General features: G+C 38.9%; 1 protein-coding gene across 1 annotated transcript in view; it reads left to right on the top strand.

Moving 5' to 3' along the window:
* The window catches only part of pdgfc (platelet derived growth factor c), a 56,514-nt gene extending 40,742 nt beyond the window's left edge, over positions 1-15,772 (top strand). Inside the window, exons 3-6 of the mRNA XM_079249533.1 lie at positions 3,501-3,681; positions 13,066-13,273; positions 13,528-13,748; positions 14,809-15,772. Coding sequence (XP_079105659.1) covers positions 3,501-3,681; positions 13,066-13,273; positions 13,528-13,748; positions 14,809-14,916 — 718 coding nt within the window. The 3' untranslated portion in view covers positions 14,917-15,772. The remainder of the gene's footprint in view (positions 1-3,500; positions 3,682-13,065; positions 13,274-13,527; positions 13,749-14,808) is intronic.
* Positions 15,773-27,685: the final 11,913 nt, after the last annotated feature.

Consider the following 27,685-nt stretch of genomic DNA (forward strand, 5'->3'; position numbering starts at 1 on the left):
AGGATTCAAGCACAGATATACATTCACAAGCCTATCTAAGTGTCTTTTAAATACTCTGTTTCTGCATCACATATACACACTGATACATATAAGCCCCTGGCCTAGTCTGCTGTTTTGCCTTTATACATATTTAAGTATAATATTTCCCCTCAGACATCTATTTCACTGGTATTGCAAAATAATATTTAAAAAAAAAAAAATCTAATATAATATCATTGATACCATGCTTCTGTGTCACTGTACAATGTGATGTATAGAAACAAGACTTCAGTGTCTTATTCACAGCAAGGGCAGGGGATAAAGCAAATACTGGGAGATGTGCTCAGCACTGGTTGCAAGCCTGGAGCAAGAAATCTTTGCAACGATAAGAGGAAGGCTATGTACTTGAGATGCTCATCTGCTATTCTGTTTGTCTGAGGCGCCATGAAAAGCATTCTTACCAAATCCACTGGAGTAGAGCAGTATTGGAGAGGGATTGGTCTTGCTGCTGGTTGGCATGGCAGCAGAGTCGTGCTTGGCAGTTCCCAAAAAAGACTTTTTAGCCTTTTTCAGAAAGGCATTTAAGCTCTCTGTCTCAAGTCTAAAAATGGAGGACTAGAAAGCTGTTTGTGCTGTTAATCTGCATCATCTACGTGGCAGATACTGTATCTATCAATAATGTATAAGGAGAAAACTATGTGGGAGGAAGCTTTGTGAATATCAAACACAGGTTTCCATGCAGTTTGCTTAAAGATATTCCTTTTCCTGGTAGTATTGTAGCATATAAGAGTGTTCCTCGTTGTATCTCATGGTACAGCTTGGTATGTATGTCAGGGCATTTGTAAAACTGAGAAACCACTGTTCAGCATAATAATTGTGAACACATGGTGATGTGTAATGATCAGGGCATCTTGCATTATTGATGAGCCATCTGTCAAAGCTCTGGCATTTTCTGTGTGACAAGATTTTGAGGGGAAAAAAACAAAACAAAACTTCCCATTCTCACTGATTTGTTTGAAGAAAATCTTAACTATGTCGTCCTTTCACACAGTTTATGCCACTTTGGTCTCAGTTTAAATAAATGAATGCAAGCTCATGTTGTTGGCTGCATTGTTTGACTGTCAATATGTTTTTTTTCTTTTCTTTTTGCAAAAGTACATTTGCACTGTAAGCTTCCTTGTTTGTGTGGATAACAAACTCCCTGTATAAATTTACAAATCAAAGGCACAAAAGTCAGTGCATCTATTGACACCTCACACACACCTCTTCAGTTTGTTCAACATCACAGAAACTCCACATTTAGCTTTGCTCGTGTCCCTCCATGTTGTTTAATAGGAATCAGCTTGAACTGAATCTGTCAAGCCTGAGCACAATGTAAACAGTGTCCATGAAATCCAAATATTCAAATTGGCCGCAGTAAATGAGAGGTTAGCGTGCCTGTTGACGCAAATGGCAAAGTGATTAATCCCAGACTTTGAAGAGTGTGAGACAGGGCTGCAACTAAATGCAATGAAGTCTGTATATATGTATAATTAATAGACTGAACTTCGGAAGTGCCTGTTTTAAGTGCCGATGCTGGTCAGTTGGCGCACTAAAGGAGTCTGGATCATGGCTGTTTGCTTCAGCACTCCGTAATGTTTATGGGATTGGCAGGTTGGTCAATGTAGAGAGACAATTTTGTAATGACAGGGTCACAAAAATTTGACTCGTATAGCAGCACACAAACTTACGGAAGCGTAGAGCTGTCATCCTCATACAAAAAAGTTTGGGCCTTATTATCTTATAACGCGATAGTCTTATTGTAAAAACGTGAAACGTATCACGTTATAACGTGATAAGTTTATTGTAAAAACGTGAAACATACCATGTATCTGAAAACGTGAACTTGGTCATTTTCGACTTTAGATGAGGAAATTGTGTGCGGGGTGGGTAGGAGATCACAAATGGCTCATTTACAGGACTTGATAGAGTTTTTCTTCATACTTGGGTTGAGACATTGTGAAATTATGGTGCTTTGGAACACTTTCGATCCATTGTAATAAATATGCGTAGTTTAAAGACAGTTTTAAAAGGCATGGGTCTGTACAGAAGGAAAAATGAGTCCAATCCCCATGACATGGTATCATTTCTAATTGAAACTTGAGCAGCACGAGAATCGCTATGAATTCAAACATCATCTTAGGTGCATTCAAGTGCCATCTATCCATCCCTCCTCTACCGCTTATCGGGGTTCTGATCGCAGCAGTAACCAGGGAAGCCCCCCTCCCCAGCCACATTCGTCAACTCTGCGGGGGGTCTCAAGGCGCTCCCGGGCCAGCTGAGAGATGTAATCCCTCCAGCGTTCAAGTGGTTATACGTTTTTACAATAAAACATATCACGTTTTAACGTGATACGTTTCACGTTTTTACAATAAAACTATCACGTTATAATACGTACTGGGATTAAAACGTAACGTAATAAGGCCCAAACTTTTTTTTTATGAGGATGACAGCTCTACGCTTCCGTACAAACTAAAGCATTTAGTTATATATTTCTCTGAAACTGAGCAAAATCATGACTATTTGTGTTATTTTTGTATCACATGACTCAAGTTAAACTCCTGTCAATGTAAGTTATGTAATAAAGGCACATCATTTTCATAAACACACCCCAGCAGCAGTTAATGGCTGCTATTTTTACCACCAGAAACATCACCATCATTTAAACTCAATGAAGCTCAATCAATCTTTGAGCTCATTGAAGAGAATTGGCAGCCCGTGAAAGCGAAAATGCACTTTTTACAAATCATTATAACAAATGACAAAAATCAAGTTACATAATTGTGCAATTCTTTTTTGAAACTGCTATCAGAAATCTAATCTTATTTTCTGCTCTTGTGATTTCAGCACATCAAATTATGTAATAAGGTTTTAGTAGGTCTAAAATGGAAGAAAACATCAATCCACAGAAAAAAATGTTATAAAAAAAAAAGAGCTGTGTCTGTCAATCTGCATATAGTATCATGGTCTCAGGATTTGATTAAAAACTATATTTTAAAGACAACAAGCGGCATCAGTGTATTGGGCCTTGGAAAAGTCATCAGTGGCCATAGACTGATTATCAGAACAACTCATAATGCTTCACTGTTCACCTGAGACTTTTCCTCAGTATACTGGCATTCTCCAGTTCGTTTTTGTTTAATTACTTTACTTATTAGAGCTATGGCCAGAATGAAGCCTTATTGCCCTGGAAAGCTTAATTGAATTTACAAATATTGCTATCATAAAGGGCACGGACTGCCTAGCCAGTCACATTAAATGGCATATCTATAAGAGTAAAATAAAATATCAGAACTCATTTTAGTTGGTGCTAGGTTTTTTTTTTTTTTTTTTTTTTTTTGGGTGGGGGAAAGGGGTGGGGTACATAGGTGTGTATTCTTGTGTGTGGGCAAAAGGGTTGTTTAAGCAACAGCCTCAATATTAAAATATGTTTGAGATACTGAAATAATCTTTGCTGCTATGTTTCTGTTTCATTCAACCAGGTATGACTTTGTGGAAATAGAGGACCCAAGTGAAAAGACACTCCTGGGTCGCTGGTGTGGATCACAATCAACACCTGGATATCACACATCTAAAGGAAGCCAGATCATTGTTCGTTTTGTTTCTGATGAGTATTTCCCTTCGGAACCTGGATTCTGCATCCGCTACTCCCTTCTCCCCATGGTATGAATAGTTTTACCATTCAGCACATGAGAAATGTTTGTTGCTGTCATAGCATTTCTCTGCCTTTTATTACCTAGCAGGGAGTTCACATGACAGCGGGCAATCTCTATCAGTGTAAGCACAATTGAATTAATTTCCAGGTCACATCACTTAATGTCCAAATATGCAATAATCCATTTCTTAGTACATGTGCGCAAAGTTTAAATCATTGCTGGGGGAAATATTATGTTTAAGCACCTTGCAAAATCTGGCACCTCTGCGGCTTTTTATTATACTTATGAAGGCAGGCACAAACCACAGCAGCACACACTCTTTTTACAAAGGCATAACAAAATATTAGCATTCTCTGCAATGACATTGAAGAGTAGACTCAACCTGCTAATTAAAATCTAGTTGCCAAACAACAATACCTGCATTTCTATCGGAAAAGCAAAGGCAAGGAAAGGCCATTTTTTCTTAATGGAGCCTCGTATAGTATTTTTGTGGCACATCAGTCTAATAATCAAACATGTTTTCTATTAAATCAATAATGGTTTGGGAGGTTCTAGTGTATCTGTACATCCTGGCAGATGACTGACCGATGAAATGTTGTATTGTTACTGCTAACATTGCATGAGACTGAAATGGAAAAAATAAGTACTTTCACAGACTCAAAATAGTCTTCTGACCCTTGGGGAGACTCATCCAGCTCTCTAAAATGATGGTAGGAATTACAGCTGGTGCTGTCTTTGCTTTTTGTCTGTGCTTATGTTGGCATTTTCACAACCTACAGTCTTAAAATTGGTGTAATTTTTTGTTTACTTGTTTTTTTTTTCACATTACTCCAGTTCACAAAGATGTCAGTGTTATTTTTGCAAGCTAACTAGAATATCTCACTGACAAAACCAAAATACAAAACTTGTGCCCATTTCTACGTCTTGTATGTAACTTTTTAACCTTAATAACAGAGACTATGATGTACTCCCAGCCCCACCTCATCCGCTTGCATTCAACTTTGGGATTCTAACAACATTCAATATGAATAATTTGAAATTCCAAAAGAGTGAGGGACCATTTTGTGTGCTGAACTTGGTCTCACAATAATATGAGATAACTGCAAGCATTTAATGACAAATCTAAAATTACTTGACAGTACAAAGCACCAATAAGATGTGAGCATCTTTTAGCCAAAACAGCCCAGTGTTACTCCTACCAGAGGCAGCATATCAATAGGCTATATTTTGCTCACTGCTTTTACCCCTTAACAGAGAACAATTTTCCTGCCTAAACCTTTCCTGAAGAAAGACAATTCAAATGGGAATTATGTGACCAAAACTGTATGACATGCAGAACAAACGAACAAAAACAGGGAAAATGCAGCTTTTTAACTTACGTTTTCACAATGTAGGACCATCTGCTTGTTTTACTATCTGCTCTCTTGACTGTAATTCCTTGATTATTCATGCAAAATATGTCTTTGTACTTATTGTGGGAATGTTCACAGAAAAGCCATGGACATATGTGTCCTCGATGTAAAATTGCATTGTGGTTCTCCACAGTAATGTCTTTCTAGTCCAATTTATGAAAATCTTATGTCAAATCCTGTGTTAATTAAACATGTCAGGAAAGCAATGTTTCTTTGTTCTAAAGTAACATAGTTCAACTTTAATGTAAAGAAAATTCTTATACTTGAGCATGAAATATGTGGCTACATCTGAAGGAAAACAGTGTCACTTATAAAATGAATGCCTTATTTTTTTATTAGCTAAATAAATTGAGCATACTTCGATTACAACTGGGAACTGGATCATCTGCTAAATTATTAGAATAGATCTCTGTCCTTTCTGTACATCTGTCAGTCCTTGTCTTTTCCATCTTCTTTACATTCATCATTCTCTTTCACTTTTTGCTTTTTTTTTATTTCCTCAACCATAGACCACACACCCTGAAATACACAAACAGAATCCCCCTCATCCCACTCTGTCAACGACTAAAGCCCACAGATAAACTAAAGAGACAACTGCCATGTTTTAGTTCTGTTGACTTGCTTTTGGTCAATAATGCTCCTCCTCATTAATCCCTGTGACCTGCTACAGAAATGTGCCACTGCGATTACTGATGTGCATTGCTATTGCTCTTTGACTGTCTTTTTGCTTGAAAAAGCCTTTTTGTGATTTTCCTGCCACCCAATAATTACATTATTCATCAATCTTGAAAGCCAAAGAACATTTCTAATAAAAGGGCAGACTAACAAACAATTCACAAGATAATCTGAATATATGGTAAGGTTCATGCAGAGGGTTAAAGATGCATATCTCAAAATCCATACAGGTTGAAGTAGAGAAGTACATTATTCAATTCAGGTTAAGGAAATTCTGAACTGACTTCTTTTCCCATCTTTACAAAGGGAATGATCAAAGGTTGTGCTAGATTTTAATGAAAAAGTACAATTATTTAAATCTTTAAGACTCATTACTTTACTTTCTGACCCTAAAGCTCTGTGTTACAGACTCACTGGATGGCCTACTGATATCTATCATATGCTTTTCTGGAGCCATCGCAGCCCAGTGGTGTCCCAATGCTAAAAAGAAATGACATTATACAACTTTTTCTTCTGGGATAACATGTTGCTTCAGCTTGGCCTTGCTTTAGCTTTGCTCAGTTTCACACATTAGTAAGCTGTGGCACACACAAGCTGCTTGGAGTGCACGTCACGATTCATTCAGCAAAAAAAATGCAAGGTAATATTTAAGAAAGAAAGAGTCAAGATAAGACTGTATTTTTGTTACTGGAGAGAGTTCATAGTACAAGTAGGATGCAAGATTGATGCCAAATTAGGCATCAAATTGGGGCATGTCACTGAGAACATCTGCTAAAGTTATGTTGTGAATTTTTATAGTGGCACTATTGAACTTTGGTAGAAGTGTTTGCTTTGGTAATTTTAATTAATACTAAGTTGACATCTATGTTGAATTCTGTTTCTTCTCTGATATCTTTCCATATCTTACCTTATCTCTTGCTCCATCACTTTTTGTCTGTATTTTATGGGCTTATTGTCGTCCTTGCGTGTCTTTGCTGAATCACCCATGTTGCATAATAGGCATGTAACAGTATGTCATAAAATAAAACATGACTGACGAGTGATGCTCCAGGCTAGATAAAAAAAATTGTAACATGCAGTTCAATAGTTCTTGGAGTTTTATGGTCAGGAAATTATATATGTATGTAAGGCTAATGACTGACCTTGACATATGGTTGGATGATTAGGTTTGGACCAGATAGAAATCAATGTATTGATTTATGAAATTTAAGAGTAAACGTCTACAAAGCCTTCTTAGCTAAAACATATGATCACAAAGCCAAAATGAAGGGTGAAAAGATTCATTAAAAAGTTTAGAAACTTGAAATGTAAATTCTGAATGACACCATTCTGCCATGGTCTTCAAATGCCTTGCTGTATACCATTGGGTGAAACAAGAAACCAAGTTTTCCTTCAGTATTGCAACTCTTAGAAGGTGCGGAAACCATAAGGGGGAAAGGGAAGCTCTGGGCTCTGTGTGTTCAGTTTGGCTTTTCTTTGAACTTCCCTCTCACAGAGGAGGAGTTCGCTTAAACAGCAGCACTCTGTTTCCTCTGTGGTCAACCAGCAGCTACTGGAACCTCATGCCATGCAGGGGCCAGCACTTTAGTTTATATTTAAACAAGCAATGATTCCTCCCCACCACTTCCATGAAAGGAAGGGGGGGGGGGAATAAGACCCAGTCTGTAATTCGCCGGAAAACATTTTAGAAAAAGCAAAAGCGCTGCGGCGAAGAGGTTGTTAAAACACGGAGGAAAAGAAGCCTGTTGAATAGAGCATGATGGGTGTTGAGTGGTGGGCGTTGTGGGTTACGGGGGGCAAACAAAATATACATCATTGTCTTTGTGTGCTGAGGTCTCAATCCCCAACTCAACTCCCCTGCTCGTTCAGCATGAAAGACAACTTTACAGGCGTTGTTTATTTTAATGGAATAAAGTGAGTTTTACACTGATGAGTGAACACACACCAGTTTGTCAGAACACCAATGTATCTTAGCACCTATAAAATCTACTGTTTAAATATGAAAAGAGGAGATTTGAACAGAAGTTGTTGGGAGAAGTGCAAGCCATAGCTGAAACAGATAGACATTGGCATGATGAGACTGAGGTCTCTTTTACAAAAACCTCAAGTGCAGTTTATTCTGTATAGTCAGTGAGAGGGAAAAAAAATCTTTTGTGACACAGACAAAACACACACAAATCGTGTTGCTTACTTAAAGTCCTCTTGTGCAAGGAAGTGGTTTGCAGCTGCATGTGAAGGAGAAGATATTGTTTTCCAGAGCTCTCCCAAGATGCTATTTCAGATTTGTCATCTCAACATAGTTAGCTGAACCTGTCATTTTAGCTACCGAGAATAAGACTGTGTGGTTGTGCTTTAAAAGAACAAAGGAAGCTGAAGAAATTGTATCTTAAAATGAGCCTATTCTTGAGTGGCAAGAGGATTTAAACAGTTGCGGCTCATAAGCTGATGCATTTTGATTTGTGTCGTAACAAAAATGTATTCAGCATTTTACAATTGCAGTGCTCTAATAAAAAAAGCCCATACAATCAACCAAAGGACATGATTTCAATCTCTGACAATCATCTTGTTTGTTTTTTTTTGTTCCCATGCAGCCAAAAGTGACATGTGATGCATCCATTTTCTGTGACATTTTACATCTCCTTCTTCAGCTGACAGTGCTTTTACGGGCCTATGCTGGTGCTAGGCAAGGCAGTCATAGTGATCTGTTTTTTAGCCACAGCAAAGAAATTTGTCTTCTTTTTCACCAAATGCTGCATGTTTAATCTAGGCAATGATCAAATTGAGGGAAACAACAGATAATCCAATACCCAAAATATGAAATAAGGGGCCAAAATACACAAAAAAATGGAAAGTTCAGCACTTTAAAACACACATGGAAATAAGCATTGTGAACAGGAAGAGGCAAACAGGAACATGAATTGGTTATTATCTATAATGCCTACAATGCCAGTGTTTCTTAAATATTACAGTCCATCCATCCATAATTCACTGGTTATCTGGTGTCGGGTCAAGGGGGCAGCTGCGTAAGCAGGGAAGCTCAGGCATCTCTCTCCCAAGCCACATATACCAGCTCATCTGGAGGGATCCCATGGTTTTCCCTGGCCATCTGAGAGATATAATCTTTCTAGCGTGGCCTGGATCTTCCCAGCGCCCTCCCAGTGGCCTCCTGGAGAGACATGCCCAGGTGAACATGCCCAGAACATCTCACCTGGCAGGCATCAAGGAGGCATCATGACCAAATAGTCAAGCCACCTCATCTGGGTCCTCTTTAAACCCAGCCATGGTCTTCCTCCCAATTATGCCCCATCCAGGTCTCACTATCATTGTCCACGCAACCATTGAAGTCCCCCAGCAGAACAATAGAGGCTTCATAGGGAATGCTCTCCAACAGACCAGAAAGGGTGGATACTCTGAAGGACTATTCAGAGTATAAACACATATAGCAGTCTTGGTCTGGTCCCTCTCGTAGAGATTTGTTTGCCACGGAGGACCCTACCAAGGACATAAAGCTCTTAACCTTATAGCTCCAAGACCATTAGGACACACAAACCTCTCCACCATAATAAGATAGTAGGTGAGGGAGAGGTTTTAGACCATGAAGCTGTTTTTTCAAGATTGGAACAAATACATCATGCTAGCAGAGAAGTATATCTTCAGTAAATCCATGGTTTGCTTCATGGATTCACGGATTCCTTCTGGTAGATCATGTCTAGTACATCTTTAGCGTGTCCAAAAAAGCTTATTGACCAGGTGCTAAAACCACTTTAAATGGCTCTTTTTTGTGCAACCCCTTTCTTAATCATTGCAGATGCTGTCCCAATCTACAGGTCAATCTTTGATTGTAGCTACTCCCACTTTTAAAAAAAACCCAAAGACAACTGTGGGTTCAGACTTCATAGTGTTAATTCTCATCTGCCACTTCATCCTCAGCTGTAAACTTTCCAAATAAATTGGTGCATCCAGGCTCATAAATTGTAATTCTGGATATTTTGAGCCTTAAATACATGATACCCCACTGTCAGAAAATAGTTTTGTCATTTAGTCATAAATTCAGCCATGATTTCAATCTTTATCACTCGTGAAAAGAAATGTCTAAGCACTGCTATTCTTGTGTTTATATGATAATCAGATGTAAGAGTACACTTTGAATGTTACTTAGTGTTCTTCTGTATACAAAATAAATCTAAAAAATAAAATGACACAGATGAGAACTATTTCCCTGTTTGATTTCAGTACATTTGATGATCTAAGACTTCCCCTTCAGATTGCTTGTCATGTCCACTTTGTCTAAGAGTTAATGGCTATTCTTCCCATGCTTCTGTTCTGCCTTTGGTTTGATGCAGTGATACACCTTGATATAAGCCTTGATATGATCCTCCTGGCTCAGTGGGTCAAGATTCCACTCGCCCTCCTTTTCAAAGCTGTATGTTTATAGAACATGTACATTTCTCTTAAATTTCACTTTTCCATTGTGCACATGTAGCACACTGTCACTGCTTCCAGTTCACTGCTGCCAGACGATGTGGTCGTTCACTTATGTGTTCCTGAGTTTTTCAAACTGGCTCTTCCATCTGCTCCTTGTAGATTTATTCACACCATCTTGATGTGCCTCTAAAGGGTTTTTTGGCTTTTCCATCTGAAGCTGAGTTTGCAGAGTGTTGCTAATTGGGGGAGTGTTGCACCATCGGCATTCACAAGCTGTTAATGTTTTCCAGTCAACTCTGTCTGCCACCGCTAAGGCTCAGTAATAAGATTCACAGCTTACCTTTGTTGTCTGGAAATGTAGCTCAGTTTCACTGTTAACAGTGGTACCACATGACCACTCATCTCCCCATAAATATCTATTTTATATTTGTGTCTGTTTATCTCAGTTAGTGCCAAATAAACCAAAGATATTTTCTGTGGGTATAGAAGTAACCTCATTAGAATGAGTCAAATGTGAGCCACGGACGCAGCTGTGTGTCAGCTGTATTTTTTGCTGCCTGTGGTGCAGCCATGTCACACTACTGGTTTCTTATTTTTAAGTCTATACCAAGGGACTTGGTTTGTCGTTTATTATATTATTTAGCTATGCTTATGCTGTCAGTTAATTGTATTAACTGTTCCTCTACAAAAAGTTTTATACACTTTGTAATATTTACTACTTTTATATCAAATAGTCATAAATAAAATAGTAAATTTTGTCCCTACTGCCCTTGTTAGTGGTTCGCTGATGCTACAGTAGATTATGCTCACAAAGTATGTTGATCATTTCAGTTTATTTTTCTTCTTTTATTGTAGAAATATCAATTAATTTGCCACTTAATGAGCCTTTCTTCTGTTTTCTATGGTTTGTATATGCCATAAAACTAATATTTATATTACATGCAGTACTGTGCAAAAGCCTGAACCACACCTGAAATGTATGTCAAATGGCATAAAAATTGGAATTAGACTAAAAATCAGGTTCAATTGGTCTTTACATAGAGATGAATACTCTCCTGATCCCAGACCTCAACATTATTGAAGCAGTGTGTGATCATCTTGCCAGAAAATGGCTGCCAACATCCAAAGAAGAGACTTGGAAAGTCTGTGAAGAAGCCTGAAGAACTATTCCTAAGTCTTAAGATAAAGTTTGCATCACAGAGATGGCCATCCAGAATACTGTTTTCAAGCCTGATACAAGTGAAATAACTCTAATTATTTATATCATATTATATTGTATATTTTCCAATGTTTAAAGAAACCACTTTGGTTAAGACTATAAAGGTTTGTTGGGGCTTTTTGTACTCTGGTGCAAACAGCACAATTCTACATATACAGGGAATTATTTCATGGGAAATGAACCCCAAATCGTATGAGTTCAACAAAAGGAAGAGCTTTACAACCACATCCACCAATTCTCACTGAATTCCTTTCAAATTTTTTCTTGTAATTCATCAAAGGAAAGATTTGGATTCCTGGAATCGCCTTTTTTTCCCCTTTCAAACACTTCTACCTCACCCTCGGCTTAAAAATCCAGCTGCCAGCAGCTGCTTTACATGCTCTCTTTTTCTCTTTTCTTTTTTTTAAACGTGTCACATTGTTGCCTTCTACCTGCCAGTCACATTAGATTAGAGAAAGCAGCAAGCTGACATGTTGGACAAACGCAGCGTCACAACACTGAAAGGTTTAACGGATTAGTCTGTTCTGTAATGTGTGTGTGTGTGGTGGTGAAGGGGGGAACAACCCAGTTATCAATCCTTTCTGTGACTGCAAGCTGTAGCCAGAGGAGTTGAGAGCTTGAAACAATAATGTCAATAGGATCATGTTGGTATGTAAAGTGAGCAGAGGAAATGTTAGAGATTTCATCACAACTGACAGCCTAATTATGTATGATATATTTCTTTTGTTTGCATGTTTTTGCTCAGTGTAAACTGTATCACATTGATTCCCATTTCATTGAAACTGTGCATATAAGATACAATAAGTAAGGCAATGACAACCTAAGTAAGGAAAGAAAGTAAGTAGTCTGAGGGGTCTAAAAATGCCTAAATACAGCACCAATGTGGCTAAGTTAGTAAGGAAGTTCTACTGTGTGCATCAGTGTAATAAGTACATGTGTGTATGTATGTATGTATATATATATACATATGCCACCGCTACTAACTTAACGTCATTTTAACTTAACGTCAACGGCGCTATATTTAGCAATGTTTCTAGTGTCAGGTCTAGCATCTTTTTTCTCGTGTTATAGAAGATATTTAACGTTAAACGAATGTTCAGTTTTCTCTTCTCCACCGGCAACAACTCGTTGGGCATATATACATATGTGTATATATATGTGTGTGTGTGTGTGTGTGTGTGTGTGTGTATATATATATCTATATATAGATATATATCTATATATATCTATATCTATATATAGATCTATATCTATATCTATATATATCTATATCTATATATATCTATATCTATATATATCTATATATCTATATATATCTATATCTATATATATCTATATATCTATCTATATCTATCTATATATCTATCTATATATATCTATATCTATCTATATATCTATCTATATATATCTATATCTATCTATATATCTATCTATCTATATATATATATATATATATCTACATATCTATCTACATATCTATCTATCTATATCTATATATATCTATCTATATCTATATATATCTATCTATATCTATATATATCTATCTATATCTATATATATCTATATAGACAAAAGTTTAAACTGACAGACATATTTCAGCTGTAACTTGTATTGCATTAATTACTGTATTAATAACCTATCTTTTCAATGATTCTTTTAGAGTCTGCCAGTGCCAGAGCTCCCTGTAGTTCTCCCTCCATCCCTACAAGGCATTGAAGATCTCTCAGAAGCTGTGGCAGGACTGAGCACTATGGAGGAGGTCATGAAGTACCTGGAACCTGAGCGATGGCAACTGGATATGGAAGAGCTGTATAAACCTACATGGCATGTGCTAGGGAAATCATTCATCCACAATAAGAAGGCTAGCGGTAAGCCACTTTTGAACAGTTTTTCTTTAAAAAAGATCATCACAATTTAGCATAACACCCATATGTACAGCCATATAACATTAAAACTATTGAAATGGTACTTGACACATAACTATGCATTGGACTAAACGGCTGTAGAAAATGGATGGAAAATGACGGCTGAATGTAAGCTCTTAACAACCTCTAAGGGTTGAAATTGTCATGAATATTTGGATCTGGGGTAATTCTAATGACTTTTGTTTTTCATCTTTGAGGAGGGGGTGATCTCAATCTGCTGAGGGAAGAAGTTCGATTGTACAGCTGTACGCCACGAAACTTTTCTGTGTCATTACGCGAAGAACTGAAAAGAACAGATGCCATTTTCTGGCCTAGCTGCCTGCTTGTGAAGCGCTGTGGTGGAAACTGTGCCTGCTGCTCTCACCGCTGCTATGATTGCCAGTGCAGTCCTGCCAGGGTCACAAAGAAATACCACGAGGTAAACACAAACCTAACAGTTGACCAAGTCTGCTTTCAGAGGTATGGGCTACCTGCATTCGAGCAGTGTACATACAGTACAGCTGGCCCATCTGACGACTGTGAAATGCGCTCTTGCGCTTGAGTGTTTTGCGTGACGGCATTGTGTTGCAGTTTCTGTGCAAGGATTACCAGACAAATTCAGTGAGAAGCAATAGCTATCCCAAAACACGTAACCACAAACCATTGAAGTATTACCATGCAGCAGCACTGCAATCAAGTTTGCTCATTGAGTCTGGAAAAAGTGCACATAAAACCTCTGTGGATATGGAGCGTCGAACAGTAATGCCGTAACCAACCTTATAAAGATGCCATGCGAGTATAAATCCAGCTCTACGCATTTTGTATCAAAGTATTTGGTAATAGTTGGCCATAGAAAAAAAAAAAAAAAGAAAAAAAAACATGGGAAAGGCAACAATGCAAGTGGGTACCAAAAAAAGACTTTATAAATATTTAGCATCATAATTTCCCTTTGGATATTATAACCTAGCACGCGATATCTAGCTTTTATAAATTGCTAAAGACTCCAATTAGAGACGGTACTAAAATCTCTCATGTCCACATTTGCAAAAATAAACAAAAACAAAAGCAAAAAAAAAAAAAAAAATTGAGCCAGTTTTGGAAACTAAACATTCACATTTACTGTTTCAGTATGGCTCTCTAAAAATAAGATATATGTATCAATCTACTACAATAATTAGATTTTCAAGTATGTTTAGCTTCAGGTAAAATGTAATGCCAGTCTTCCACATAGCTTGAAGAATTTAAAGTCTAGAAATACTAAGCTTGAGAAGCAAGTGAATTTAAAAACTCGTATTTAATTTGCTTTAGCTGAATGTCTCAAACACTGAAACCCTGTGTTCAAAAAGATGTTCTGTGAATCAAGCCAGCCAAAAACAACTGGCATCTGCTAAATGAATGTAGAATAGAAAAGAATCATCTCTGAACAAGCTGTCACTTGACGCATGTTATAAATGAACTTCAAGTCTGGTAGTCAGCAAATGCATTCTCTTCTTCAACAGGTTCTGCTGCTGAAGCATCGCAGTGGTGGGAGAGGCCTGCAGAAGTCCTTGACTGATGTGCCCCTGGAGCACCATGAAGAGTGTGTCTGTGTGTGTAAAGATGACTAGGACTGATCTCAAACATGCGTAATCTCTTCCAACAGAGGCACACAGAACATAGGGAAATGAACCCCTGCTGCTGTTCTGTATCTCATCCACGTCCACTGGGAGCTAACAAGATTCTCCCTTTAACCTGTTGTCCTTTTACTAATTGGATGAAGCAGAAGAAATTGGAATCTAATAAATCTTTAGAATGGATGTGGCCACTGTGGAATACCAATACTGTGCTCTGACTACACTTTATAGAGACACACTTTCACTGGAGCCGATGTGGACTATGACCTATGAGCTCTGAAGACCATTTTGTTCAACTCCTTGGAGATAATAACATTGAGGCATTTTTGCTTCTTCCCTTGTCCTTTTTCTTTTCTATTAGCTTTAGACAGTGTGGGCTGATAGTGTGATGGAAAATGGGAGTTCTTTTGTACAAGTATTTTTCTATGCCCGCCGTATTTTTCTATGCCCGCCTAACACCCACAGCTCCTTTATTATTACCACCAAGGCAAAGAAAGGTGCTTGTTATGCTTTTTTTTCTTCTTTTGTTTTTGTACCAGATTTAATCTGTTGCTAAATGCAGCTGCACAAGACAGCATTATTTGTAAATATTTTATTTACATTTATTTCTGTTTCATTTTTTATACCAAACATCCTCAAGGAGCGGAAGTTGCACATGATGAATAAGTCAGTTATTGTTAGGTAAAAAAAAAAAAGTCTCCATTTGATCCATCTCAGTAATACCAAATTTGCTTGCTTCAGGAATGCCTAGTGTCGAGCTATTTTTGCAACATGATTGTTCATATTAAATATTTATTTGTTTAATTAAAGGGAATTAAGGCCCATCATGCTTTTTTTGCTACATTTGTTGCTGTACAGTAGTTTTAGCCTTTATTTCCCTTTGTTGTCATTTTTACATTGCCATTTCATTATGAAGACTTTGAATTTTCTGTACACAACTTATTTATCACTACTTATGCAACATCTGTTTGTGTATTTCGTAGTACTGAACATTTAAAATAAATTTTCCATTTTTATCAGTGTGTGAAGTACTTTGTACTACTCCAGCTTCCTCCAACCCACAACAGATGCATGTTAGGTTAATTGCTATGGTTAATTGATAACTAATCACATGTAAGTGGATAATATCTGCCAAATGAGTGCAAAATAGAAAAGTGAAGAGATCAAAAACATGACACATCCTCACTCAGACTTTTTGGTAGTGTCATAGTTTTATACATGTACAAAGTAACTAAACAGCATTAAGTCCCTGGTTTTTTTTACTACGGGTTAAAAACCACTGGTGTCATGAATCTTTGGATACTTATAATTGATTTAAATTTGAGGTGCAAGAATTATGTTTATTGAGAACTGCAAAGCTGAACATATGAAATCAAAATCCATCCATCCATCCATTTTCTGCCACTTATCCAAGGTTGGGTCACGGGGGCAGCAGCCTAAGCAGGGAAACCCAGACTTCCTTCTCCCCACCCACATTTGCCAACTCTGCAGGGGGATCCCAAGGCATTACCAGGCCAGTCGAAGGATATAATCAAATCAAAGATACTTTATTTAACCCCAAGGGGAAATTCAAAGTTCAGGCGAGTTCGTCCAAGGTTTGACATACAGACATGTAAAATTAATGACAAAAGAATACAGAACCAGGCTTAAGCTCAGGCCACGCAGCCAGTTTTACCGGCGCCACCTTATAACAGGTAAGAACAGAGATACATTAGGATAATAGGGGGTCGAGGGGAAAAAACGGTCATGTAACTCCGGGCCGCACCACAGATGACGCAATCCGAAGACACAGAGAAAAAAACCTCATACACTTAAGTGTAACCCTTCTTACTATGTAGTAATGGATAACAGCCGAATGATCTTACATAACAATTGGACCAGCTACAGAAGATACCAAATCCAAGGGAGCAAATGGTTGGACCACAATAATGACAGACAACAATGATTAGTTTTGCTGTAGCCACTTGTTTAAACAACAACATGCAGACAATAGAACACTTTGATTTATGACAGTGTAAACATATGAAAGAAATAAATACATAAAGCCGGCAATTGTCTTTTAGAAAGAAACTAAAAAGGCTCCAAAAACCAGTTCTTATTGCTCGTTGGGGCCCGTCTTGTTCAAATCAGTACCTTATCGATGCCAACACTGATCCCAGTGTCAGTATAGTGCAAGTCAGTCCTACCACACAATCCGTGACGATAGGGAAGTGAGATCGCGCATATGCGCTTGTTGTGCTCGTGATTCAGTTGGCTCGCCACCCAGCTCCCGCTGGGAATCTTTCTGGGACTTAGGACGGTGATATGTGGTGCTGATCCAGTCAGAGGCACCTCTGTTCCGGGTCGAGTGTAACTCCCGATCCACAAAGTCACTAGGGGGTAACAAAAAAAACCTGACCTACGGCGTGGCCAGAGGAAATCCAAGAGCTCATTACATTCACGTTCTGTAATCTTATGAACTATCATCAATCATCATCATTCCACTTTATAATTGGTCTTAAAACATGTTCTCTAGAAAAGTTAAGTTGTTCAACAAAAATATATCAACATCAGATCCAAGTATTTATAGTAGTCAACCATAAATATATCTTGTGCTTTTTTTTCCCCAAGTACTTCAAGCATTTAAGGATATCACTACTTAAACTAGTGACAATTCACAAATAAACACAAATAATAACATCTGTTTACTAACAAGAGTACATGAACATTCATAGTGCCCTAGAGGTATTAATGAGGCTCTGTGTGCTTTATTATCCCTCCCTGCACCGGTAACAGTGGGGGAATGCACTAAAAATTAACCCCAGAATCACTATGACAAGAAACACACAGTAAATAATCAGACACGTCAACATTTTCACACACAGTTTACATAAATTAGGGAAAATAATGTAAACAATTCCATTTTTGCATAGTAAAGCTGTATAATTAGCACCAGGCACCATGTTAGGTCAGTGGCTAGGCTAGTTTTAGCAACATTAGCATCCATAATAGAGTATCAGGCAGCTATCACAGCCATTTAACCACTTCTCTGAACTATAGCTTGTAGCTCATCCTATTTTTCAACATAAACAGTTGTTTCACAACTAACCGATCAGGTTTTACAGTTTCACTCACCGCTGAGACAATGAGTGGGTCTCTCTTTGCGGACCGTGCCTGATCTGCGGCAGTCATCTGCTGCACACGCCCCACTACGGGGCGTAACACAACAATATAGCCATCATGAGATGTTAAACATACTAAATAATCAATAAAATTCGGTTTGGGGGAGTATTTAAGTCTCTTACCCTGCGGATGGTAATTAATTTCAGATCAGGTAAGTAAGACCCAGCCATGTACGTTTTCAATACCAGGAAGTAGCAGACAGGAAGTGAAGGCGGAGCTTCATCACCTGAGATTTTGGAGCTCACTAATTGGCCAGCGCCTCACACAGGAGCATGGGAAATGTAGTGCTAATGGTTCTTCGAAATAAAAAATCTTTTCATGCATTTAATTACTCTACTACAGAAATATTTATTGAAAGGTTTCTCTAAACCTTAGCCAAGAGATGATTCTAACCCTGGTTACATAAGCACAAACTCAGACAAAGACACACAAAGTCAAGGGAGGCGGTGAGTCATGTGGGAGGGTACCGGGGTGGATGAGGAGGGGGGACAGAGCATCTATGAACATCTCTTCTTCCGTTCTCAGGGTGGGGTTTCACCAGCCCAAGGCTGTTGGGAAGCCGAATCCAGATATGATTGTTTGGGTTCCAGGCAAGGAAAACAATTTGCCCTCAGCCTTGAGTCCATAGCAGGTCTCAGCCTGGCAGCTCCAAACAGCCGAATGGGGGGGTCAATTTCCACCAATCCTAGCAGACATCTTCTCCATGTTGTTGTCGATTTTGCGGACCAGCTCCGGGATGTTGGCCAAATGACCAGTATGGGTGAGACTGGTATCCTGCTTACGGTTGATTCGGGTCAACGCAAAAGTCTGTGCTCTGCTATCTCGGCCCATACCGTTGCATAATTCTGGCAACCTGCCAGTTGCTGCCAGAATCTCACAGGTCTTGATGTAGATCAGAACTCCACCAGCGCCAATCAGCAGAATCCCGATTTGGAGGTGCTGATTCTCATCCCAGTCGTTTCACACTCAGCTGTGAAATCACTCAAGCAAGAACCGGAGATTATAACCAGATAAAGTCAGCAGGACCACATCATCCACAAAAAGCAGAAAATCCCAAATTCTGAGGTTTCTAAACCAGATCCCCACAACACTTCAGCTGTGCCTAGAAATTCTGTCTATAAAAGTTAGGAACAGTTCAACCCTCACTGGAAACTAATCTGACTTACTGCTGGCAATGCAGACCAAGGTCTAACACCTGTCGTACAGGTACCAGACAGCTTGTACATGGGAGTCCAGTACTCTGCACTGCTACTCCTCAATCCAAGATTTGACCATCCAGCGGACCCTTCTCACCAGAACTCATGAATAGACCTTACTGGGACTGAGGAGTGTGATCCCCCTGTATCTGGAGCACACCCTCCGGTTCCCCTTCTTGGAAAGGGGGACCATTACCCCACTCTGCCAGAAGGGGGATATCACCAAACACTCTCCTACAGGTCTCTGTCCCATTGCCCGTGTGAGCACTGAAGTCCTCTAGCAGAAAAAAAAAAAAAGAATCCCAAGAGGGAGCCCTCTCCAACGCTCCCTCCAAGGATTCTAGAAAAGGGCCCATCCTCCCATTCAAAAGCAAGGTCTTGAGGCCATGTTACTGCCCAAGCCGGCTGGTATGTGGAGGAGGATGTTTCCAGCACCCATACATTCCAGCCTGCTCCTAACAGGAGGGTAGCGACCCTTTCATCCTATGGGGTAAACCCCAACATGCAGGCACCAAGCCAGGGGCCAATGAGAATGCGCACACCTGTTCGGCACCTCTCATCAGGAGCAACTCCAGAGTGGAAAAAGGTCCAGCCCTTCTCGTGGGTGCTGGTTCCAGAGCCTAAGCCATGTGTTGATGTGAGTCCAACTATATCTAGCCAGAACCGCTCAACCTTGCGCACTATGTCAGGCCTGTTCGCCACCACAGATGTGACTTTCCATATCCCTGGAGCCAGCTGAGGATCGGACCACCAGGGTCCCTGCCTCTTGCTGCCACCCAGCTCACATTGCACCTGACCCCCACAGCCCCTCCTGCTGATGGTGAGCCCACAGGAGGTGAGGCCTATTGAACCCTTTCGGGCTGAGCCTGACTGGGCCCCATGGGCAAAGACCTGTCACCAGACGCTCACTCTAATGCCCCACCTCCAGGCCTGGCTCCAGAGAGGGGCCCCGGTGACCCATGTTTGGGAAAGGGAACCATTTTGCCAATGGCCATCATTAGCACAGAAGTCTCTGAATACAAATATGTATCATATGATGATTGTTATGAAGTCTGTTAAATAATACAACAAGCAAAACTGCAAAGTAAAGCCAAACCTGGCTCATTCTCCATACACAATTCACAGCAATGATCTTACAAAATACAGATAAGCAAAGGGCCTTAAGAGCTCCACACAATAAACCAACATCTCTAAAAGAAGGTAAAGTGAGCAAGCTGTCCACAGAAAACAGCTATCACTGAATCAAGGGTTGCTCTGCCAGGTGTGGACGTCTCTGCAGCAGCCATTGGTCCAGAAGGCAGCGAATCGGGGAGCAGGCAAAGCAGGCGTGGCGAAAAGGAGCCAAACCTAGACAGGTGATGAAATAGGACAATTTGCATATAAAATTAGCATTAATGAGAGGAAAGGAGTGGCAGCCATAACATGTAGCCTAAGAAAGTACATCACACATGTTTAAGCACCATTATATGAGAAATGCTTTTCTTTTACCTGTCACTGCCATATTTGTTTTTTGGTTTGTAGTTGTTTAGTCTGACTAAATGTTTTTTTTTCTTGGAAATGTGGAGAGACGGAAACCAGAAAAAACTGAGAAAAATATTAACTTAGTAACTTAGTTGTGCTGATGAAAAGCAGATTCATACAGAGGACTAAATCACCAGTCTTGACAAACTACGTTCATTCAGATTCCAAAAGTAAAACCCATCAATATTAATCCATTGATTTAACTGTTAAATCAGATGAGACACTGTATCTGTGCTACTTATCCACAAGCTTTCATTCTCACATAGTGCCTGTCTGAACAACAGGTTTAGAAATAAGGTCAAATTATTAACCTAAGAAGTTGCTGCTCTTATTTTCCCAGCATCATTGTATAGAGACAAACATGATCATAATAATAATAATCAAACACAAATAAATAAACTGCTCAAATATATCATTTGAACCAACTTAATCATCTTGATGGTGAATATTTTAACATCTGACCATGCAGAATTATGTTTATGAATTATGTTTCTCAGCAAAAAAGACAAAATAATAATTGAACTGATTTAGAGGATCTAAATTGCTATTTTTGGCATATTGGCATTACCACTCCATGCATGTGTTATTGTAAAAGCAATACCTAAAAACTCGGCAGTAAGTGCTTCTTTAAAACTCACCTACTCATTGCGCTCAGACACATGCTCCCTTTGGCCATCAGGTCACCCAGGAGGAGGTTCTCATTTGTCCATCTCACACTGCTGTCCTGGCCAATTATTCTGATCTAATGTGCACCCTGGCAGGCATCTGTGGTGAAGCCAGATGCTACTGCATAAGCCCGCAGGCTCCCAGTGTGGTTTTTATAATATTAAATAGCCTGCCTTCCTTGGTAGATGCAGCGTTACTTTGCAGAGGAAACCTCATTGCACTGGCACAAGATGTGACACAGCATGGGCAGTTGGTTTAGCTCTTGTTGTGTGTGTGTGGATGTTTATAACCAGAATTCAACACTTGACACTTCCAGCTTTCATCCACATGCCTTCCCCTCAATGCCTGCCTTTCTGTACAGCTAAATCTGCCTCAGGCTGGACTGTAGAATCATGGCGACATTTCTGTGTATTGTTTGTAGAGCTGCACTGTTTCAAACTGCTTTAAAGACAAAAGAGCCTCAAAATATTTTACCATCAGTGTACACATAATAGTGCAGATACTTCATCATCTGTTTGTAGCACTACAAAATACATGACAGAAAAAATAATGTTTGTAGGACTTTTTATTGACCAAAGCTAAAGGCAGATTCTTTCTGCCTCCTCTGAAAATGACTCATGTTTAAAACACAACAAAGACAACTTTACTATTTCAGCTCACAAATAAAAGAACTAACCTCTAAAATTCTGAAGGTCTTCCCCTCCTGCTGGATAGATATACCTCCATACAAATGATCTTAAGAACATAAAGATCCTTGCTGTAGTGCTTCACTGATGTAAAGTTTGTCCCTGGCATTTTCCTTTCCTTTCAAAAAAAAAAAAAAGAAATGTGGTCTTTGTGCTGCAGTCACAATTTAGGGACAAAATGAGTGAAGTTTCTTTTGTGTAAGTTGTAAGAAATTGTTCTTGCCATCACTGGTGTACCCTAACCCTCACTTCAAAAGTGCATTTAAAAGCCATGGTGCCTGAAATGTTCACGTTAATTTTACACTTTTTTTGTGTCACCATGTAAACAAGCCATCCATCTTTTGCATCACACAGCCTCTATATTTTTTTAGTGTGCAGACCTCCTTCTTTTTTGATTGTTCACAAAGGAATTAAAGTTTTTCATGCATTTCATCCTTTGTTTTTGCCCATACTGTATCAAAAGCAAAGGCTTATCCTACATGCAAAATCATTTGGAACACAGAAGTAGATCCTTCACTGAACAGTGAAACCAAAGACTTTTCAATCTAGGACTTTTCAAACTGCTTATTTTTTAATAGGAGTTATTTGAAATCAATAGCACTGCCTATGCATTTTTAATGCTGATGTTTAGGGTTATAAAAATGTTCTAATTTGAGTATCTAATGTTGACTGCAGGAAAAAAATTGTTTCTGCTTTTTTGTGAATTAAAATGATAAGATGTAATCTACAAATAATCTTAACACACTTTGGAGCACATACATGGCTGAAGAGATTCTCCATCTTAATGAATTTATAACGGCAGAAGACCTTATCAGAATAGCTACCAAGCTTTGTTATTCTAAACTGGCTGAAATAACAACAAGCATATCTTTCTAGACAGTAAAGCCATGTCTCTTGCAATCACACTTTTTATTGAAAGCAGGCTGCTAATATTTCTTTCAATTAATCAAACTTTGTTTTCTTTTAATTAGCACATTTTAACTTGTGTATTGTCTCAAAGTGCTGAGAAATGTTTATGTTCAAGAAGAAAAGCTATTTACGAACTATATTCTGAGGGCAGCAACCCAAAGGTAAGTGATCTTGCACCTCCCAATCATTGAACTCTTACAAAGTTGATTTAACTCACCAAACAATGAAAACTTTAGTCAAACCTTGCTGTAGGAAAAAAAATGGTTGTTCCTCGGTGCAAACGATCACAAGGAAACCATTTTAGGAACATTTCAAGGCAGATACAAACTTTTTCTAAAGCACAAAAGTATGTTTGGGGAAGCAATGAAAAACTGCACTGGTACAACATTTTATGATGGAACCTTTAGCACAATCCTTCTGAACATAGCAATAACTTGCAATATTTTACTTCCAGTTCCAGTGCTGCATCCACATAAAGAAAGTGTCTGCAGGCTTTACAGGGCTCTTATGTCAGGAATCATCCATCTTCTGCGACTGACTATAAATTTCAACATGTAGCCTGGGAATTGATCTCATCCTGAGGTCATTTATAACTGAGCTGAGTTTTTGAGCAGCGACTGATTGGGGGCAAGGGGCGGGGGATTATAAGCGCCCTATCCACAAGACATCTCCAGTATCCCTAATTGGTTGTAGATGGAGAAGGCCAAATTGTCGGGTATATGTTATTTTTTTGATAATAACAGGCAGGCTTCTGGGGTAGCAGTTTTCAGAGAACTGGCTGTTTGGAAATGTAAGCTTCTCAACTTCAGAGAAGTATCAGTCATGGGTCAGGAAATCATTTACAAAGCAGCAAAGCAGCTGTGCGCTCTATGTCAAATGTACTGTAGTTTGAATCATTTGGCAGATGTGTCCATTCATCTCCCCATTACACCCAGCATGGAACTACCCCACCTTTCCACACAAAGATGAAAGGTTTATACATTTACTCTGAAACTAATATCACATTGTTCTACATTCAGCCACTAATGCTTTATATAAGCATGCAAAGTACAATTCGACTAAAATAAGAAACCACAAATGTTGTCCTATATATGAACACACCAGATGACCTCATTTCTAAATATTAAACTGTGCAAGTCAGTTGAGTCAGTCAAGGTGCCATGTCCTCCTCCACGGTGTTATGTCTCTTTTATATTGTGTTAGATCTGCCTACTGAAACCTGAGTGTTTAGCTTTATCTTTAAGTCACTCACTCAGTGTCTAATGGTCTACATGCAGTGTGTAAGTTATCGTGTCACAGGATATGTCCTTGAATAAACATGGACACATAACATGATAGACCAAGACGAATGAGACCTGACAAGCCTCCCCCAGCTCATGCAATCACTCACAAGCATCCAACACTCCTAACAGTCATATAGAAACTGCATGCTTTATAGATAGCAGCGTATACAATTGTTTGTTTTTCGGTGGGATCAGCCCTTGCCGGCCTGGGCCTGCTGGGGCCTGTTCCCCCTGACTGCGGGGGACTCTGGTTGGGGACCTCCTTCGCCACCTCCTGGGCGGATGCATGGCTGGCTCCGGAGTGGGGTGGTTGGGGTCTGTGCCTGGGGGTGACTGTCGGTTACCCGGGTCTCTGGGTTCTCCTGGCCTGCCTCTAGCCCTAGGCGGGCGGGGTCACATTGGCACAATCTCTCTTCTCTGAACACGTTCCACTCTAAATGTTCTGCATGAATGTTCTGCATGTATCACAGTCACTGAGTCATCCAGCAAGTTTATTCATTAACAGCAGGTAGCTCTCTTTCTGTCTTTTGGATTTCACTTGCTAGTTTCTGGTCCTCCTGATTGTCAATGGTCTTGTTCTCCACAGGGACCATGAATCTAGAGTTGGCTTGTGTGGGTGTATATATATTTATGTGTGTGGGTGGGTATGTGTGTGTACATATGCATGTATGTATATGTCTGTATGTATGTGTATGGATATGTATATATATATATATATATATATATATATATATATATGTGTGTGTGTGTGTGTGTATATGTATGTATGTATGTATGTATATCTATCTATATATATATGTATGTATGTATGTTTGTGTGTGTGTGTGTGTGTATGTATATATATAATGTATGTGCGAGTGTATATACATGTATATGTAGGTGGGTATGTATGTGCATATACGTGTATGCATTGATCTCTTTCTTTTGTTTTTTATGTTCTCTGTTCTGTTCTCTTTCTGCCCCTTTCCTGTCCTTTCCAGTCAGGTCCAGCAGCATAAACTCTGTAATACAAGCTATTATCCAAAGCAAATAGAAAAATAAAATAAGAATCAAGAAATACAAGGGGATCATTACATCTATAAAAGTTTCCCTTGGCAAAAGAAATTTGCTCAGCAGAACACAGCATCCAGAACATCAGTCTGCTTGCTTAAATGCTGGACAAGACAAAAAAAAAAAAAAACCCCAAAAAAAAAAACAAAAAAAAAAAAACCAATTGTTTGTTTTTTGAAACTCTGAAAGTGTACTTTGTTAATGTGTTAATGTGTATTTTCATACTTTAAAGGGTACAAAAAAGAACAAAAAGTAATAGATGCATTTTATAATGGCAGATTTACTTTTTCCCCCATTTTTTTCCACAAATGTGTGGGCGCCGAGCCGTAACAGTTGCATAGAATTTACTGAGATTCACATAAATTCCCAAGTGCAGGCCACACATTGGATACACAGTGTTGTTTCATCTGATAATAAGATCAGTAAAAACTTGTGACCTATATGACATGAAATAGTCTGTAACACTATCATACATTTTCTATCCAGTTTGCTTGCGTTTCTTTTTTGGAAGACAAGAAAAACTTTTAGCTAAAAGAATTAAGCCAAATAAACTAAATAAAGTATATTTTCACATTTTTTATGTAACAATTAAAAACCTATAAGTATTTAAGAACATGCACATATTTTTCATACAAATTTGTCAGTTCAAGGGCTGAAGTTGTCTAAATATTGCATCATTGTCTTCCTGTGACACATTTGATACAGAATTTCTTAGTTTCACCCACTCCTTGTGGAAACATCTTATCATCTGCAGACCTGCATAGAAATTACAGAAAAATACACACATTAAGTTACATATATCATGATTTGTAAATATGTTGCAACCACATAAAATGAGAATGTGAGATGCATTTTTCACAAAGGCGTTAAAGGTCACAATAATCATTCAGACATCTGCTGGTAATCATTTATGGGAACTTCTTATGACTGGCAGGGGACTGGGATCCTCTCTCTCCATGACACTCCATGATATCCATCCAGACTCCATGTCACACATTTGTGCTATTAAATGTGGCAGACAGCATGCTTTTTGCTTCATTTCTGATTGCTTAATTGATTAACTTCTTTAATGTTTTTTTTTTTTTTTTTTTTTTGAAGAACAGAGTTGGCTGTCTTTAGTAACTATTGAAAGTTTGCCACAATTGTACGTTTTTGCGATTAAGTGTTTCTAAGATATGTCTAGGAGAAGAAAGAGAGAGAGAGAGAGAGAGAGAGAGAGATAAAGAGGTTGGGGAAGTGGAAAACATACATTTTGCAATCAATGCCTCCTACCAAACTTTTCAGCTGCTTTCCAACTCAGTTTCTTGAAAGTTTATTAAATACATTGTTCTGCGCAGCAAAATGCTTCTGCATCACAATGAAGACCACAAACAGTTTAATAATTATAATTATATTTTTCCAAGTTTCCGTTCAACAGTCCCCTGGCAGCTTAATGTTTTAAAGGAGTCATCACCCGGAAATTGAACTTTTTCGAGTTAAAGCGTGCGTATTAGTGTTGGGCAGAAGTGGTAACATCCCCGGAAGCCTTTCTGTTGAAGACGTCTGGACGCTTTGTTTGCAGCAAAACTGCCCGCTGCACCGAAATCTCGCAGACGCATTTTTTTCATTTTCTCCCCGGAATGTCGACATCCCAGGGAACTATTTGCATTAACCAGCCCCTTTTCCAGTCTAAATCCACCTGCTGGGCCTGCCTCAGTTGCTATTAGCAACAAGCTGTGTGAAGACGTGCGAGCAGCGATCATGTCCACTGCTCGGTTGTCTGTTACCAAAACCAACATCGGCTGGTTTTTTTTCTCTCCCTTCATTAGCAGACCAAACTACCAGGGACAGATGGATTACATTATTTTTTTTGCTGATAATGCACCTGCATCTCTACTGGCTGCGGCCTCTGTTTGTGCCAAACATTTTGCTAACATTTGGGAAAATACCAAGGGAAGATGGCATCAACCCGGTTGGAAAGAGGGGCATTGCAACTTTAAGCAGCTCACCATCAATGCAGTCGGTAAGTGTCACTACGGTTATAAAGTTCTGCTTTGTTGTGATAATGCTAATGTTAACAACTATGCTAACAGGATGAGCCGGAAGGTTTAACGTCCTGCGTATAAATGAGCCCCAGGTTTTATTTTCTTATATCTATCCTATGCTCTGCCACGAAAATGTTTGTAAATAACTTCTCTATTTATTATTTTTCATGCCTGTTACCACACAGTAAGTACTCATGATGGCTGTAGCTTGCTCTCCATCATAATGATAATTTAACAAGGTGACCATCATGTAGTCTGATATTGCC

The sequence above is a fragment of the Telmatherina bonti genome (genome assembly GCF_933228915.1).
Source record: "Telmatherina bonti genome assembly, chromosome: 12".
In the NCBI taxonomy this organism is placed as follows: Eukaryota; Metazoa; Chordata; class Actinopteri; order Atheriniformes; family Telmatherinidae; genus Telmatherina; species Telmatherina bonti.